General features: G+C 35.8%; 1 protein-coding gene across 1 annotated transcript in view; it reads left to right on the top strand.

Moving 5' to 3' along the window:
* Positions 1 to 14,258, top strand: part of LOC124366635 (calcium/calmodulin-dependent protein kinase type IV-like) — a 162,171-nt gene extending 147,913 nt beyond the window's left edge. Inside the window, exons 6-11 of the mRNA XM_046823233.1 lie at positions 5,097 to 5,248; positions 8,044 to 8,087; positions 10,933 to 11,017; positions 11,933 to 12,041; positions 12,898 to 13,041; positions 14,154 to 14,258. Coding sequence (XP_046679189.1) covers positions 5,097 to 5,248; positions 8,044 to 8,087; positions 10,933 to 11,017; positions 11,933 to 12,041; positions 12,898 to 13,041; positions 14,154 to 14,234 — 615 coding nt within the window. The 3' untranslated portion in view covers positions 14,235 to 14,258. The remainder of the gene's footprint in view (positions 1 to 5,096; positions 5,249 to 8,043; positions 8,088 to 10,932; positions 11,018 to 11,932; positions 12,042 to 12,897; positions 13,042 to 14,153) is intronic.
* The last annotated feature ends 580 nt before the right edge of the window (positions 14,259 to 14,838 follow it).

The following is a 14,838-nucleotide window of genomic DNA, read 5'->3' as shown; positions in this document are numbered from 1 at the left end:
GATAGGAGCTCTTCCAACTATAATTCAAAAACTCGTCGACACCATGTCCTATCTCGGTTATATTAATCTTCACTCCTTTCGGAGGTTATTAAAAATTAATTCTATATAAAGAAATTGGTCAAACAAGACTACTACAGAAATGCATTGAAATCCCTGGCAGAATGCATGAAAAGACATAAAGTAAAAAAAGTTCTGTCAATAATATTCTAATATTGTAAAAAACGAGTTTTTGTTCTACTAGAAATAATCTAAATAGGAGTTTGAGATTCTGTAGTAACTTGCAACTCTAGTTACTTATGTAGGGTAAATATGTTGCAAGAGAACTTTGGTGAGGCTGGTGCAAAGAGTGTACTTTAGCTAAAGGCGCTTAATCTAATGAGTCAAATAAATGTCGATAGTACAGTTGAGATGGTGAGAAAAATAGCAACAAGAAATAAAAATATGAAGCTGAAAAAGCTAATAATGTAAAAATTAAAAGGCTGCTCTTACATAGACAGCCATAGTACAGAAGTTCAAACCGAAGGAGTTAATTTACTTTAGATCCTTTATCGAATGTCCCATGGTTGAATAACAACAAATTCTGTGAAACTGTTTTATATCGTGTTAATCCCAAGAGAGGATAAATAATAGTCCAGTTCCGTGAAATACCAAACCGCGATACTGTATTCGACTAATTTATTCCAATCAGACCAACTTTGATAGAAACTGCTATTACATAGACAGCCATAGTACAGTAGTTTAGAAGGAATTAATTTAATTTAGATCTTGTATCGCATACTTATGGCATAGTTAAATGACAAAAAAGTTCTTTCTCTGGAGCCTCACTGTATTTGTTAATCTGTTTTAATTCCTGTGAATCCCAAGAACGGATTAATAATAACCCAGTCCGGTGAGGCACTAAAGCGGGATCTTGTTTTTGACTAATGATTCCAGCCAGACCAACTTTGGCAGAAGCTGCTTATTTCAATATCCCGTGGCAAATACTCCCTAAACCCTCGGAAATTACTTCCCTCCACCCGACAGCTGCTCTAACTGTACAGGCTGCTGTTGACAAACTGTACATTACTCCTAACTCATTCATGAAAGGTTTTGTTATCATCACAAATCTAACTGTACAGGCTGCTGTTGACAAACTGTACATTACTCCTAACTCATTCATGAAAGGTTTTGTTATCATCACAAATCTAACTGTACAGGCTGATGTTGACAAACTGTACATTACTCCTAACTCATTCATGAAAGGTTTTGTTATCATCACAAAACTTTAATTGGGTCGTCCTTTAACTTCTGTAGCTTGACGTGTGATTTTGAACGCATTTAATTGGTTTAAGTAGCATTTAATTATAGTTTCTTGTTGATTCATCAACTTAATTAGTAATATAATTCCCTAAAATATTTTTCAAGAATATGCTGTATTAATTATATCTAATATAATTAATTATTGGGCTATAAAATGTTATAATTTTGGTACATGTTTTATATTTATGTATTTACTGTACGATTAAGTGTAATCTGAGACGATGTGTACTAATTAACTACTTTAACTCTCTTCAATAAGAATGTTTTACTTTAATACCAAATTAATTGATTGAACCTAGAAGTGGACAGTCCAAATGTTCGACCTTCTGAGTACTAGTTGAATTGAAAAGTCCGGAACGTTTATAGATATTCCTAAAAAATTCAAAATGTAAATACTTTTAAATATCTCAAGTAACAGGTTACACAAAAATAAATCTCCTATTTAAAAAAAGCGAGGACAGTCAAAGAAACCCAATTCTGTGGGATTCTAGCTTAAATGTCGACGTCCATTCATTTCGAATTTGGTACAGAGTTCGTTCTTGTATCCGTGTAAAATTAAACAGTAAGGAGCAGGCAAATAAAGAAGAACACATCATTTTATAAAACATGAAAGTGTGCAATGTCAAATACAAAGAAAGGAACGAGTAAGGTAATGCCTTAAGAAAAAATCGCATGATGTCACAGGATCGAACAGAAAGTATAGTCTTACTGTGCCCTTTGCGTTGTAACTTAGTATAATGATTTGTGTTTCTGTGACAGTACTGCGAAAATAGAATTTTTTTGATGTCTGCTTCAAATGGGATGTTGAATTTCTGTAGCCATTGTTTTTTTTGAAGCCATTTGTTGGGGGGCCTTGTCCAATACTTTTGAGTGGTACTTAGCATTATGAAATACTGTGAGGTTGAGGATTTTCCAAATTTGGAAGAAGATTGTTTACAAAACCAGCCTAAAAACCTTTCGTGGTCCATTTCTTCATGGTAATCACTCGTTTTTTTTTTTTTTCGAAGAAAAAAGTAGAAAGCTGTTTGGAATTAACCCTTTAGAAACTACCAGCGTGAAGCAATAATCATTCTTCCCCCTTTACCAAGAGATACGGACATTGTACCTTGAACAGAGTCATCTGTCCAAGCGTTTGTTAGGGAGTGGTTTGTGTTAATCCATGTCTCGTCAATCCAGACTACTTTATCTAAATTTAAGTTCTTCTTTGACGAAGAAACCTACAGCGCCATGCAACTACAATCAGGTATTTTACAAAAAGTACTTTTCCGTTTCTCTCACCTGACTTGTACTTGAAGCCAAGTTGTTTTTTAAAAACAAGTGAAAGAGAAGATAAACGTTAAATAAATCGGCATCCTTCAATGATTGAATTAGTTTTTTTTACAGTTGGATATTCCTTTCGTCTATAGTAATGCATACACATGACGACGGATTGCATCTTTTTGGAAATTTATCCAGGTTTGTAACTCGTTTCTGACATGGAAAGTTTCTTTTTTGTTTGGAGTGATATGTACTTCTCCACTTCGTCCCTCATCATTGTTTTTCTTCTTCTCTGAAAAAAATTTTTACAACGGTTATTTTTATATTTATGCCCAGGGCCGCTGTAGTTTTCGTTTTTACAACTTTGGGAAACGAGTAAGAGTGGGCCATTGTTTGTTTTTTTTTTTCCTGTTGGAAATATTCTTTGGCAGTGCAAACACCAGTTTTCTGGCTTGAGTGCGCAGAGGTACACACGTCCTACGTTCTGATAATGTAAACGCTTGAGATGAATGCGCGGACGCCCACGACGATTCACAGTTTGATTTCCTGCATTCATGATGTAAATATAATATCATTAACTACCAGTACGAAGGTTATGAAAGTACAAAATAGTTTGTTACACTACTGTAGGCCTACGTCCCCTGAAAAGGTCTGTTAAACAACGGTAACACCACTACAGTTGCACAGAACACGAGACTACAAAGTGAAAAAGCACGAATCGGTTACTGGGCAGAGACTGAGACTGAGGAGTGACGTGCGGATGTGAAAACGGCAACGCTGTGCTGTTTACTCGAAGCTGATTGGCTGCTCTCAGCCGTCGACCGCGGCCCCCCTCCACCGGTCCCAGTCCTACAGAATTTTGTAATCAATTCAACTATAGTTACTTATGTAGGGTAAAGATGTTGCAAGAGATCTTTGGTGAGGCTGGTGCAAAAGAGTGCTACTTTAGCTAAAAGCGCTTTAATCTAATGAGTCTAATAAATGTCGATAGTACAGTTGAGGTGGTGAGCAAAATAGCAACAAGAAATAAAAATATGAAAGCTGAAAAAGCTAATAATGTAAAAAGAAAAAGCTGCTCTTACATAGACAGCCATAGGACTGAAGTTCAAAACCGAAGGAGTTTAATTTACTTTTAGATCCTTTATCGAATATCCCATGGTTTGAATAACAACAAATTCTGTGAAACTGTTTAGATCGTGTTAAATCCCAAGAGAGGATAAATAATAATCCAGTTCCGTGAAATACCAAAACGGATACTGTATTCGACTAATTATTCCAATCAGACCAACTTTGATAGAAGCTGCTATTTACATAGACAGCCATAGTACAGTAGTTTAGAAGGAATTAATTTAATTTAGATCTTGTTATCGCATACTTAATGGCATATTTAAATGGCAAAAAAGTTCTTTCTCTGGAGCCTCACTGTATTTGTTAATCTGCTTTAATTCCTGTGAATCCCAAGAACGGATTAATAATAACCCAGTTCCGGTGAGGCACTAAAGCGGGATCTTGTTTTTGACTAAATGATTCCAGCCAGACCAACTTTGGCAGAAGCTGCTTATTTCAATATCCCGTGGCAAATACTCCCTAAACCCTCGGAAATTACTTCCCTCCACCCGACAGCTGCTCTAACTGTACAGGCTGCTGTTGACAAACTGTAAATTACTGTAACTCATTGTATGAAAGGTTTTTGTTATCATCACAAAACTTTAATTGGGTTGTCCTTTAACTTCTGTAGCTTGGCGTGTGATTTTGAACCGCATTTAATTGGTTTTAAGTAGCATTTAATTATAGTTTTCTTGTTGATTCATCAACTTAATTAGTAATATAATTCCCTAAAATATTTTTCAAGAATATGCTGTATTAAATTATATCCTTCGAATATAATTAATTATATTGGGCTATAAAATTTTATAAATTTTGGTAGATGTTTTATACATTTTATGTATTTTTACTGTACGATTAAGTGTAATCTGAGACGATGTGTACTAATTAACTACTTTACCTCTCTTCATATAAGAATGTCTTACTTAATACCAAATTAATTGATTAAACCTAGAAGTGGACAGTCCAAATGTTCGAACTTCTGAGAACTAGTTTGAATTGAAAAGTCCGGAACGTTTTTATAGATATTCCTAAAAAATTCAAAATGTAAATACATGTAAATATCTCAAGTAACAGGTTACACAAAAAATAAATCTCCTATTTGAAAAAAACGAGGACAGTCCAAAGGAACCCCCATTCTGTGAGATTATTGCTTAAATTTTCGAAACGTCCATTCATTTCGAATTTGGTACAGAGTTCGTTCTTGTATCCGTGTAAAATTAAACAGTAGGGAGCAGGAAAATAAAGAAGAACACATAATTTTATGAAACAAAAAGTGGTGCAATGTCAAATACAAACAAAGGAACGAGTAAGGTAATGCCTTAAGAAATAATCGCATGATGTCACAGGAGCTCGAACAGAAAGTTTTTTAAAGTATAGTCTTACTGTGCCCTTTGCGTTGTAACTAGTATAAAGATTTGTGTTTTCTGCGACAGTATCTTCACAGCCAAGACCAGCCACATGGGGCAGTGTTCCCGGAGAACCTGCTCTACCAGACTGAAGCTCCCAACGCCCAAACTGAAGCTGTCAGAGATGCCCATGCCCAAACTTTAGTCAGTTCTCCTACAACACCACAGATATACAACAGGTAACATTGGCTTACACATACAATATTGAATTTACCCCCTCAGATTTATTCTATTAGATTGTACACCAAGACAGAAAGCTATGAAGGAGTAAACTTAGTCAGTCTCCTACAACACCACAGATATACTCAGGTAACATTGGCTTACACATACAATATTGAATTTACCCCTCAGATTTATTCTATTAGATTGTACACCAAGACAGAAAGCTATGAATGAGTAAACTTAGTCAGTCTCCTACAACACCACAGATATACTCAGGTAACATTGGCTTACACATACAATATTGAATTTACCCCTCAGATTTATTCTATTAGATTGTACACCAAGACAGAAAGCTATGAAGGAGTAAACTTAGTCAGTCTCCTACAACACCACAGATATACTCAGGTAACATTGGCTTACACATGCAATATTGAATTTACCCCTCAGATTTATTCTATTAGATTGTACACCAAGACAGAAAGCTATGAATGAGTAAACTTAGTCAGTCTCCTACAACACCACAGATATACTCAGGTAACATTGGCTTACACATACAATATTGAATTTACCCCTCAGATTTATTCTATTAGATTGTACACCAAGACAGAAAGCTATGAATGAGTAAACTTAGTCAGTCTCCTACAACACCACAGATATACTCAGGTAACATTGGCTTACACATACAATATTGAATTTACCCCTCAGATTTATTCTATTAGATTGTACACCAAGACAGAAAGCTATGAATGGAGTAAACTTAGTCAGTCCTAACACACACACCACAGATATACACAGGTTTGGCTTACACATACAATATTGAATTTTACCCCTCAGATTTATTCTATTAGATTGTACACCAAGACAGAAAGCTATGAATGGAGTAAACTTAGTCAGTCTCCTACAACACCACAGATATACTCAGGTAACATTGGCTTACACATACAATATTGAATTTACCCCTCAGATTTATTCTATTAGATTGTACACCAAGACAGAAAGCTATGAAGGAGTAAACTTAGTCAGTCTCCTACAACACCACAGATATACTCAGGTAACATTGGCTTACACATACAATATTGAATTTACCCCTCAGATTTATTCTATTAGATTGTACACCAAGACAGAAAGCTATGAATGAGTAAACTTAGTCAGTCTCCTACAACACCACAGATATACTCAGGTAACATTGGCTTACACATACAATATTGAATTTACCCCTCAGATTTATTCTATTAGATTGTACACCAAGACAGAAAGCTATGAATGAGTAAACTTAGTCAGTCTCCTACAACACCACAGATATACTCAGGTAACATTGGCTTACACATACAATATTGAATTTACCCCTCAGATTTATTCTATTAGATTGTACACCAAGACAGAAAGCTATGAATGAGTAAACTTAGTCAGTCTCCTACAACACCACAGATATACTCAGGTAACATTGGCTTACACATACAATATTGAATTTACCCCTCAGATTTATTCTATTAGATTGTACACCAAGACAGAAAGCTATGAATGAGTAAACTTAGTCAGTCTCCTACAACACCACAGATATACTCAGGTAACATTGGCTTACACATACAATATTGAATTTACCCCTCAGATTTATTCTATTAGATTGTACACCAAGACAGAAAGCTATGAATGAGTAAACTTAGTCAGTCTCCTACAACACCACAGATATACTCAGGTAACATTGGCTTACACATACAATATTGAATTTACCCCTCAGATTTATTCTATTAGATTGTACACCAAGACAGAAAGCTATGAATGAGTAAACTTAGTCAGTCTCCTACAACACCACAGATATACTCAGGTAACATTGGCTTACACATACAATATTGAATTTACCCCTCAGATTTATTCTATTAGATTGTACACCAAGACAGAAAGCTATGAATGAGTAAACTTAGTCAGTCTCCTACAACACCACAGATATACTCAGGTAACATTGGCTTACACATACAATATTGAATTTACCCTCAGATTTATTCTATTAGATTGTACACCAAGACAGAAAGCTATGAAGGAGTAAACTTAGTCAGTCTCCTACAACACCACAGATATACTCAGGTAACATTGGCTTACACATGCAATATTGAATTTACCCCTCAGATTTATTCTATTAGATTGTACACCAAGACAGAAAGCTATGAATGAGTAAACTTAGTCAGTCTCCTACAACACCACAGATATACTCAGGTAACATTGGCTTACACATACAATATTGAATTTACCCCTCAGATTTATTCTATTAGATTGTACACCAAGACAGAAAGCTATGAATGAGTAAACTTAGTCAGTCTCCTACAACACCACAGATATACTCAGGTAACATTGGCTTACACATGCAATATTGAATTTACCCCTCAGATTTATTCTATTAGATTGTACACCAAGACAGAAAGCTATGAAGGAGTAAACTTAGTCAGTCTCCTACAACACCACAGATATACTCAGGTAACATTGGCTTACACATACAATATTGAATTTACCCCTCAGATTTATTCTATTAGATTGTACACCAAGACAGAAAGCTATGAATGAGTAAACTTAGTCAGTCTCCTACAACACCACAGATATACTCAGGTAACATTGGCTTACACATACAATATTGAATTTACCCCTCAGATTTATTCTATTAGATTGTACACCAAGACAGAAAGCTATGAATGAGTAAACTTAGTCAGTCTCCTACAACACCACAGATATACTCAGGTAACATTGGCTTACACATGCAATATTGAATTTACCCCTCAGATTTATTCTATTAGATTGTACACCAAGACAGAAAGCTATGAAGGAGTAAACTTAGTCAGTCTCCTACAACACCACAGATATACTCAGGTAACATTGGCTTACACATACAATATTGAATTTACCCCTCAGATTTTTTCTATTAGATTGTACACCAAGACAGAAAGCTATGAAGGAGTAAACACGCGTTTATTATCTTTTAAGTAGAAACAATGTTGTTTCCTCATGAGTGGATTTAAGACACAAGGAAAAGGATGCAGAGATCCCCAGCATTTAAAAATAGCGGAAACAAAACATGTTTACTTTCAGATTAGTAAACTAAAATTTTTACCACAAAGTGAAAGTGAGGTTTCAATGGTTGTCTCTCACCACGCATATAATAGCGGCCTACTGATCCCAGGTCAGGCTTAAATCCGCATAATAAATTTCCAATATCCACCTTTGTCTGTAATTGTTGGGAGGTTTGTCATTGTAAAATATCAAGTTTTTATTAACAACTGGTCGAAGTTCAGATTACGTGACTATACGTCGGAGATATCACTCCATTTATGAATTTCAGAACACGCGATTGTACTGTTGATTTTAATTTTAAACGTGTCTCAGACTTAACCTGAAATTTTAGTTTGTGCGAATTATCAAGCTTGAGTTGTTACAGTTTTATTTGTTAACCACACAAATGTGTCACCTGTACATGGATTTAAACAATATTTCAGATATAGTTTATTACTATGAAAATAATATGGAGTAAATATCTGACTGGAGTAAAAAATTATCTGTGGGCCTTTAAGCCAGATTCTGGGAGATGGGGATACTAGAGTACATTAAAGTCAATGGTGTAACAAGACGTTAGTTTTTGGGTGGAGATGAATCCGATTAAAGAGCACATTGCACTGGACGGTATGGAATACATATGATGAAACTAAATTTTAATAAATTAGATCGGCACGATTTAATTGAAACACACAACTGCTGAATTAAAAAAAACCGAAATCCAAGTGGTTCGGATTCCAAGTAAAAACAAATAACTCCCTTTGTTACATTGGTGATAGGCCAAATTAAGAGGGTGCTGTGGTTAGATGACGACCGCGTAACTGAAACTCTGGTTTTAACATGGGGATAACAATTAAAACTGTGTTAAAAATTGGAATTCTTCTCAAATTTATAAATATTTCACGTCTGAAACATAAATTTGAGTGTCTAAAAGCGACTGAGTTACGCTATTTCATAAAAAATACCATAATTTGTTTAACATGCGGGATAACAATTAACCACTTTGTGGTTAAAATTGTGTTAAAAATTGGAATTCTTCTCAAATTTATAAATATTTCACGTCTGAAACTTAGATTTGAGTGTCTAAAAGCGATTGAGTTACGCTATTTGATAAAAATACCACCATTTGTTTATACTAATAGTGTATAACTTCTATTCAAAATAAAGTTTCTTATGGAAAAACCATACTGAACATAAAATTTATTTATCGCTTTAAGACAATGAAGAATGTTTTGCATAGCAAATATCAAGTTGTCTAATGGAATGTTTAAACCATTCAGTCACCCTGTAATTTCAACTAAGTAACTATTGTTTAAGAAAAAACAGAACCACTAAGTAGCATTTTAGTTTAGCCTTTTGATGTGATTAGTTCTCGTTCGAGCCATCCAGGCAGCACTTTAATGAATTTAAACCAGCCCTTGAATGAGATCCGGTGCTAAGCACTGCGAAACATGTCCCTAGTATTTGTCTTGTACTGGTGTACAGAACTGCCATATTTTAAGGTATTTTTAATGCAAAACAGGATGTAATTGTTCTTTGAATAGTTCATAAGCCAGTTAAAAAAAAAAATGCTAAATATGTAACTAATTTAGCAAAGGGATGTTTCTGAAGGTTCGTGCCGAACCGAAGTCCACACAAATTGTCAGGGGAATTTCCAATCTGTACTTTCCTGACGTCATATCACGTTGGGCGAGTTAAGATGTGATTTCATAGGTGTTATCTTTACTGTTTCGTGTATATAATACATACGTATTTATTTACCTATTTATATACCGTAACATAATAACACACAGTAGATAGGGCCAGACTGGTGTCCAGACAATACCAAAGTACCAAATATACATACAGGGCTGCTTAAAAGTCTTAAAACGGTTTAATATCCCTGTACCTGTAAACCTATAAGCCTAAAACTTAGTACAGTGACATAGGCCATAAAATTGAATTTTTTGATGCAATCAGTAGCTCTTCACCACCTCAGGGGGATGGCTCGTAAGGAGTCTGTGGAAAAATCTTAAATATAAACAATGATCGATGTGCAACTATTTAAAGGTCTTAGTTAATAGAACATTAGGCAGCAAATTAGACCTCAAAAGGCTAATCCTAATCAAAATGGTGGCGCTCGAAAAGTTCAATACTGATCTTATGTGTAAGTTCAAGAACACATCATATAACAATCTAGGCAGATGAGTGTGTTACAAATGCGAGGTTGGCACCTCAGCACATTCTGATGCTTATGAGTATTTCTGATCGTTACTTTCCCGTTCTTTAAAAAAGAAAAACTAGAAGTTATTGTTTGCTTTATGTATCAAAAATCTAATGTATAATATACATATCTATCATGAAAGTAAACAATATAAATTTTAATGTATCCTCAATTATTGTAGCTTTACTACGTAATTGTTAACTGGTACTTATTTCGTTTGTGGTTAACGCTCAAATTTGAGTATTTGTACTCTTTTATCAGAGATTACAGTAGTAGGCTATTTAAAAAAAAAGAATTGTTGATTGCAGGTACTTCAGAGTAACATACAGGATAGGTTAGAGTGTGTATCTCTGCGATGCTGAGTAGTATTCTGTTAATATTACTTGACTAATAATGTTAGCATGAAAAACGCATAATAGTGGGTATACAATAAAGTTAGTTTTTCCTGTGTCTTGATTTCAGCTCCACATTTTGACTCAGAACTGTCAACGACAGCGCTGAGATGTTCGGCAGATATTTGGAGCCTGGGGATACTCATCTACATCATGTAAGTAGTAGTGTGTTTTTAATAGTAGATTTGTTTAATTTCAATAAGTTGTTAATAAAGTAAAAAACCCTTCAGTTTCGAAACATGTATTTTATAACTTCTTCTAGTGGGAAAAAATTCCAACATAAAGGCTGAGCTAAAATTAATAAAACAGTTGATATAAAAAGTTATTACATATCTTTAAGGGATTAAATGATGTACGATTGTCGTATTTTGTTAGTCATTCCCATGTGAATCAGTCGTTGAAAAGGGTTAAAAATAATTTTTATTTATCTCATTTAATTTAGGAGAGGCGGCCATTTCTTTTCAGATACATGGAACAGTAGTAGTCTTTAGTCATTAGTGAAAACATTTGCCTGCTCCAAAGTGTGCAAGGCAAAAGATAAGGAAACCATCATGACTTTTTTAGCATATTCTATTCTACAATTGAGGTTACTATATATAAACTGTAAAATGACTCTAATAGCTTAAAAGTTAGTAATCATACTTGAATAAAATTCACGTTTAGTGCTGAAATCCTGATGAAGAAATAAGATACAGATGCTAATAGTTTAAATGCTGTAAGGTGTAATAGAATACTTACCAAAATTACCGGAATAAAGTGTATTCTTTCATTTTGTATGCATTTATGAAAGCAGATCTGTTGAGATTTTGAGGGTTATTGACCCATTTGGTGCTGATAACGTAACTTCCAAAGTGATTGATTTTAACGTTAAGAAACCTAGAATTCAGAATTATGTCATGTAAATCAATCCATGTAAAAACAGTTCATAAGCGATTCAACTTTTATAAGAGTATCCAGTTGTGTATTTTAAAACATTTATAAATTTGAACGATTCCAAGTAAATTTAACATGTATGAAATCAAGAACATATGGTAATTATACATGGTATTGAAACGTGTGCTGTATTGTAGGCTGTGGGGGTCAGAGCCAACCTTGGAGGAGTTGATGGCTCAGGTGGACAGGGAATGTGAGGGTTTATGGAGTGACGTCTCGGCCAGTGCTCGCCACCTCATCACCAAGGTACTTTAGCTCTCAACTTTATAACCTTAAGGAAAAGTTGGACTGAAGCATGAACCAACCTTGTAGGAGTTTAAATCTTAGGTGGACAGGGAGTCCATCAGAAATTTCATTTCTGTATGTGTATCTGGCTGTCTACACTATATCTTAAAAAGAAACTTAGTTAAGATTTAAAATATTACAAGAAGGTTCGTGTCTATATTGTGTAGACAACATCGAGTTCGATGATGGCGGATGTCACGCTATGCGATTTGGCTGACATTAGCGAATATTTTTCACTGCTCTTATAGGTAATCATGATGGCAACGAGAAAGAAATAGAATAAATACATTTGTAACAACTGGTGGATGTCCAACAATGAAATTTGGGTAAGCGTCACTGAAGTCTATCACTTAATAGGTAGTCACAGTTTTATTTTGTCTGTCTGTTGTCTGCTTGTCTATCAGTCCGCAGGACATCCTGAAAATTGGAAGAGCTGTAGACTTAAAATACTGCATGCGACCTCAGTGAAGCCTGTTCCGCGACACCTACTGTGGTATCTGTAGTATGTGTCTTCGTGTTAACTCCAGGTTAACTTGTTACATTCGCAGATGCTGCAGGAGAACTCAGTCTCGGCGACTGACGGCTGAGGAGACCCTGAGACACCCCTGAGTCTGCGACACCTACTGTGGTATCTGTAGTATGTGTCTTCGTGTTAACTCCAGGTTAACTTGTTACATTCGCAGATGCTGCAGGAGAACCCGTCTCGGCGACTGACGGCTGAGGAGACCCTGAGACACCCCTGGGTCTGCGACACCTACTGTGGTATCTGTAGTATGTGTCTTCGTGTTAACTCCAGGTTAACTTGTTACATTTGCAGATGCTGCAGGAGAACCCGTCTCGGCGACTGACGGCCGAGGAGGCCCTGAGACACCCTTGGGTCTGCGGCTCCACTGTCGCTACTCGACACATGCTGGACGCTCAGGAGCGCCTCCGCACATTCAATGCTCGCAGGAAACTCAGGGTGAGTCACCAAGTGAGCAACGACACCCTTCTGTACAGGGTGAGGCAGACCACCCGTACAGTACGTATAGCAGCCAAACCAAACGAGGTAGATTAACCCCCCCCCCCTATTTCCACACCAAAGAATTTGGAGGAATTATTTTAAAATCTCTAAAACTCCCCAATAGGGTAGTTTTTTGGGGGGTAGGGGTGGTTTTTGGAAAATTTCCAAATGTAAAGGTATGTTGAGTTATACCTCATTTTAAAGTTATTTCTTCACTGATTATTTTGATGCAAAAAGTTTGAACCTACCTTGCCGCTTATGTACAGGGTACACCAAAACGTTAAAAAATCAGGGGTTTGTGGGTAAATTTATTGCAACTAACTGCACAAATGTAAAGAGACGATATTTTTATTCAAAACTAATGATGAGACGGCTTATTAAAAAATATCGTAAAATGCCACCCTATCTTTTTTTATTTCCTGAATTTTTGAAATTACAATGGAACCGCCCCATAAAAGAGATATATATATATATAATAAAATTATCTTATAAAGCATCCTGTACTGCTTTTCGACAAAAGTAATGGTAGCATTCAATAGCTGATATAAATGTATTGATTGGTATGAAGTTCGGTACTTTTCGATCTTTGATACGAGTCTGAGATAAGAAGAATATCGTGTTTAATTTTCATGTTTGTAATTTCTTCGCTGTTGCTTACGTAATGGTTAATTTGTTTGTTTAAGTTTCGCGTTGCATGTATGTAATATTGTTTGAAATTATTATTTAGTCAAGTGGTATAAACATATTTTGAAAAGTACTTCTCTTGCATGTTTATTTTATATTGTTACTGTGTTTGTTTTATAAGCTTAACAAAAACCCATATCTGAAACTAAATTTTATGGCTAGAATTTCCAAGAAAGCAGCTTTATTTAGCTCCACAGATTTAGCTTTGGATGGTTTTTCACGAAATAAAAAGGGTTTAGAAACACACCATATAGGTAGGTAGTAAAATGAGAAAAATATCTTATTCAGCTTTAAAACATATCAAGGCGCTATATCAGTCCATATAATGAGTATTATTTGTGTATGTATATGTTGTATCACAGTCACATTGTGTTTTTGTGTTGCAGGCAACGACTCATGCTATCATAGCCACGCAACGAGCCATGAGCATAGTCAAGCCCCTGAGAAACTGTCAAGCGATCAGATAAATCCGTAACTGTCCACCTCCATTTGTGTATGTATATGTTGTATCACAGTCACATTGTGTTTTTGTGTTGCAGGCAACGACTCATGCTATCATAGCCACGCAACGAGCCATGAGCATAGTCAAGCCCCTGAGAAACTGTCAAGCGATCAGATAAATCCGTAACTGTCCACCTCCATTTGTGTATGTATATGTTGTATCACAGTCACATTGTGTTTTTGTGTTGCAGGCAACGACTCATGCTATCATAGCCACGCAACGAGCCATGAGCATAGTCAAGCCCCTGAGAAACTGTCAAGCGATCAGATAAATCCGTAACTGTCCACCTCCATTTGTGTATGTATATGTTGTATCACAGTCACATTGTGTTTTTGTGTTGCAGGCAACGACTCATGCTATCATAGCCACGCAACGAGCCATGAGCATAGTCAAGCCCCTGAGAAACTGTCAAGCGATCAGATAAATCCGTAACTGTCCACCTCCATTTGTGTATGTATATGTTGTATCACAGTCACATTGTGTTTTTGTGTTGCAGGCAACGACTCATGCTATCATAGCCACGCAACGAGCCATGAGCATAGTCAAGCCCCTGAGAAACTGTCAAGCGA

This window comes from Homalodisca vitripennis, chromosome 7 (genome assembly GCF_021130785.1).
Source record: "Homalodisca vitripennis isolate AUS2020 chromosome 7, UT_GWSS_2.1, whole genome shotgun sequence".
Classification (NCBI taxonomy): Eukaryota; Metazoa; Arthropoda; class Insecta; order Hemiptera; family Cicadellidae; genus Homalodisca; species Homalodisca vitripennis.
The sequence above is the reverse complement of the archived record's forward strand: the minus strand, read 5'-3'. Positions and strand labels throughout refer to the sequence as shown.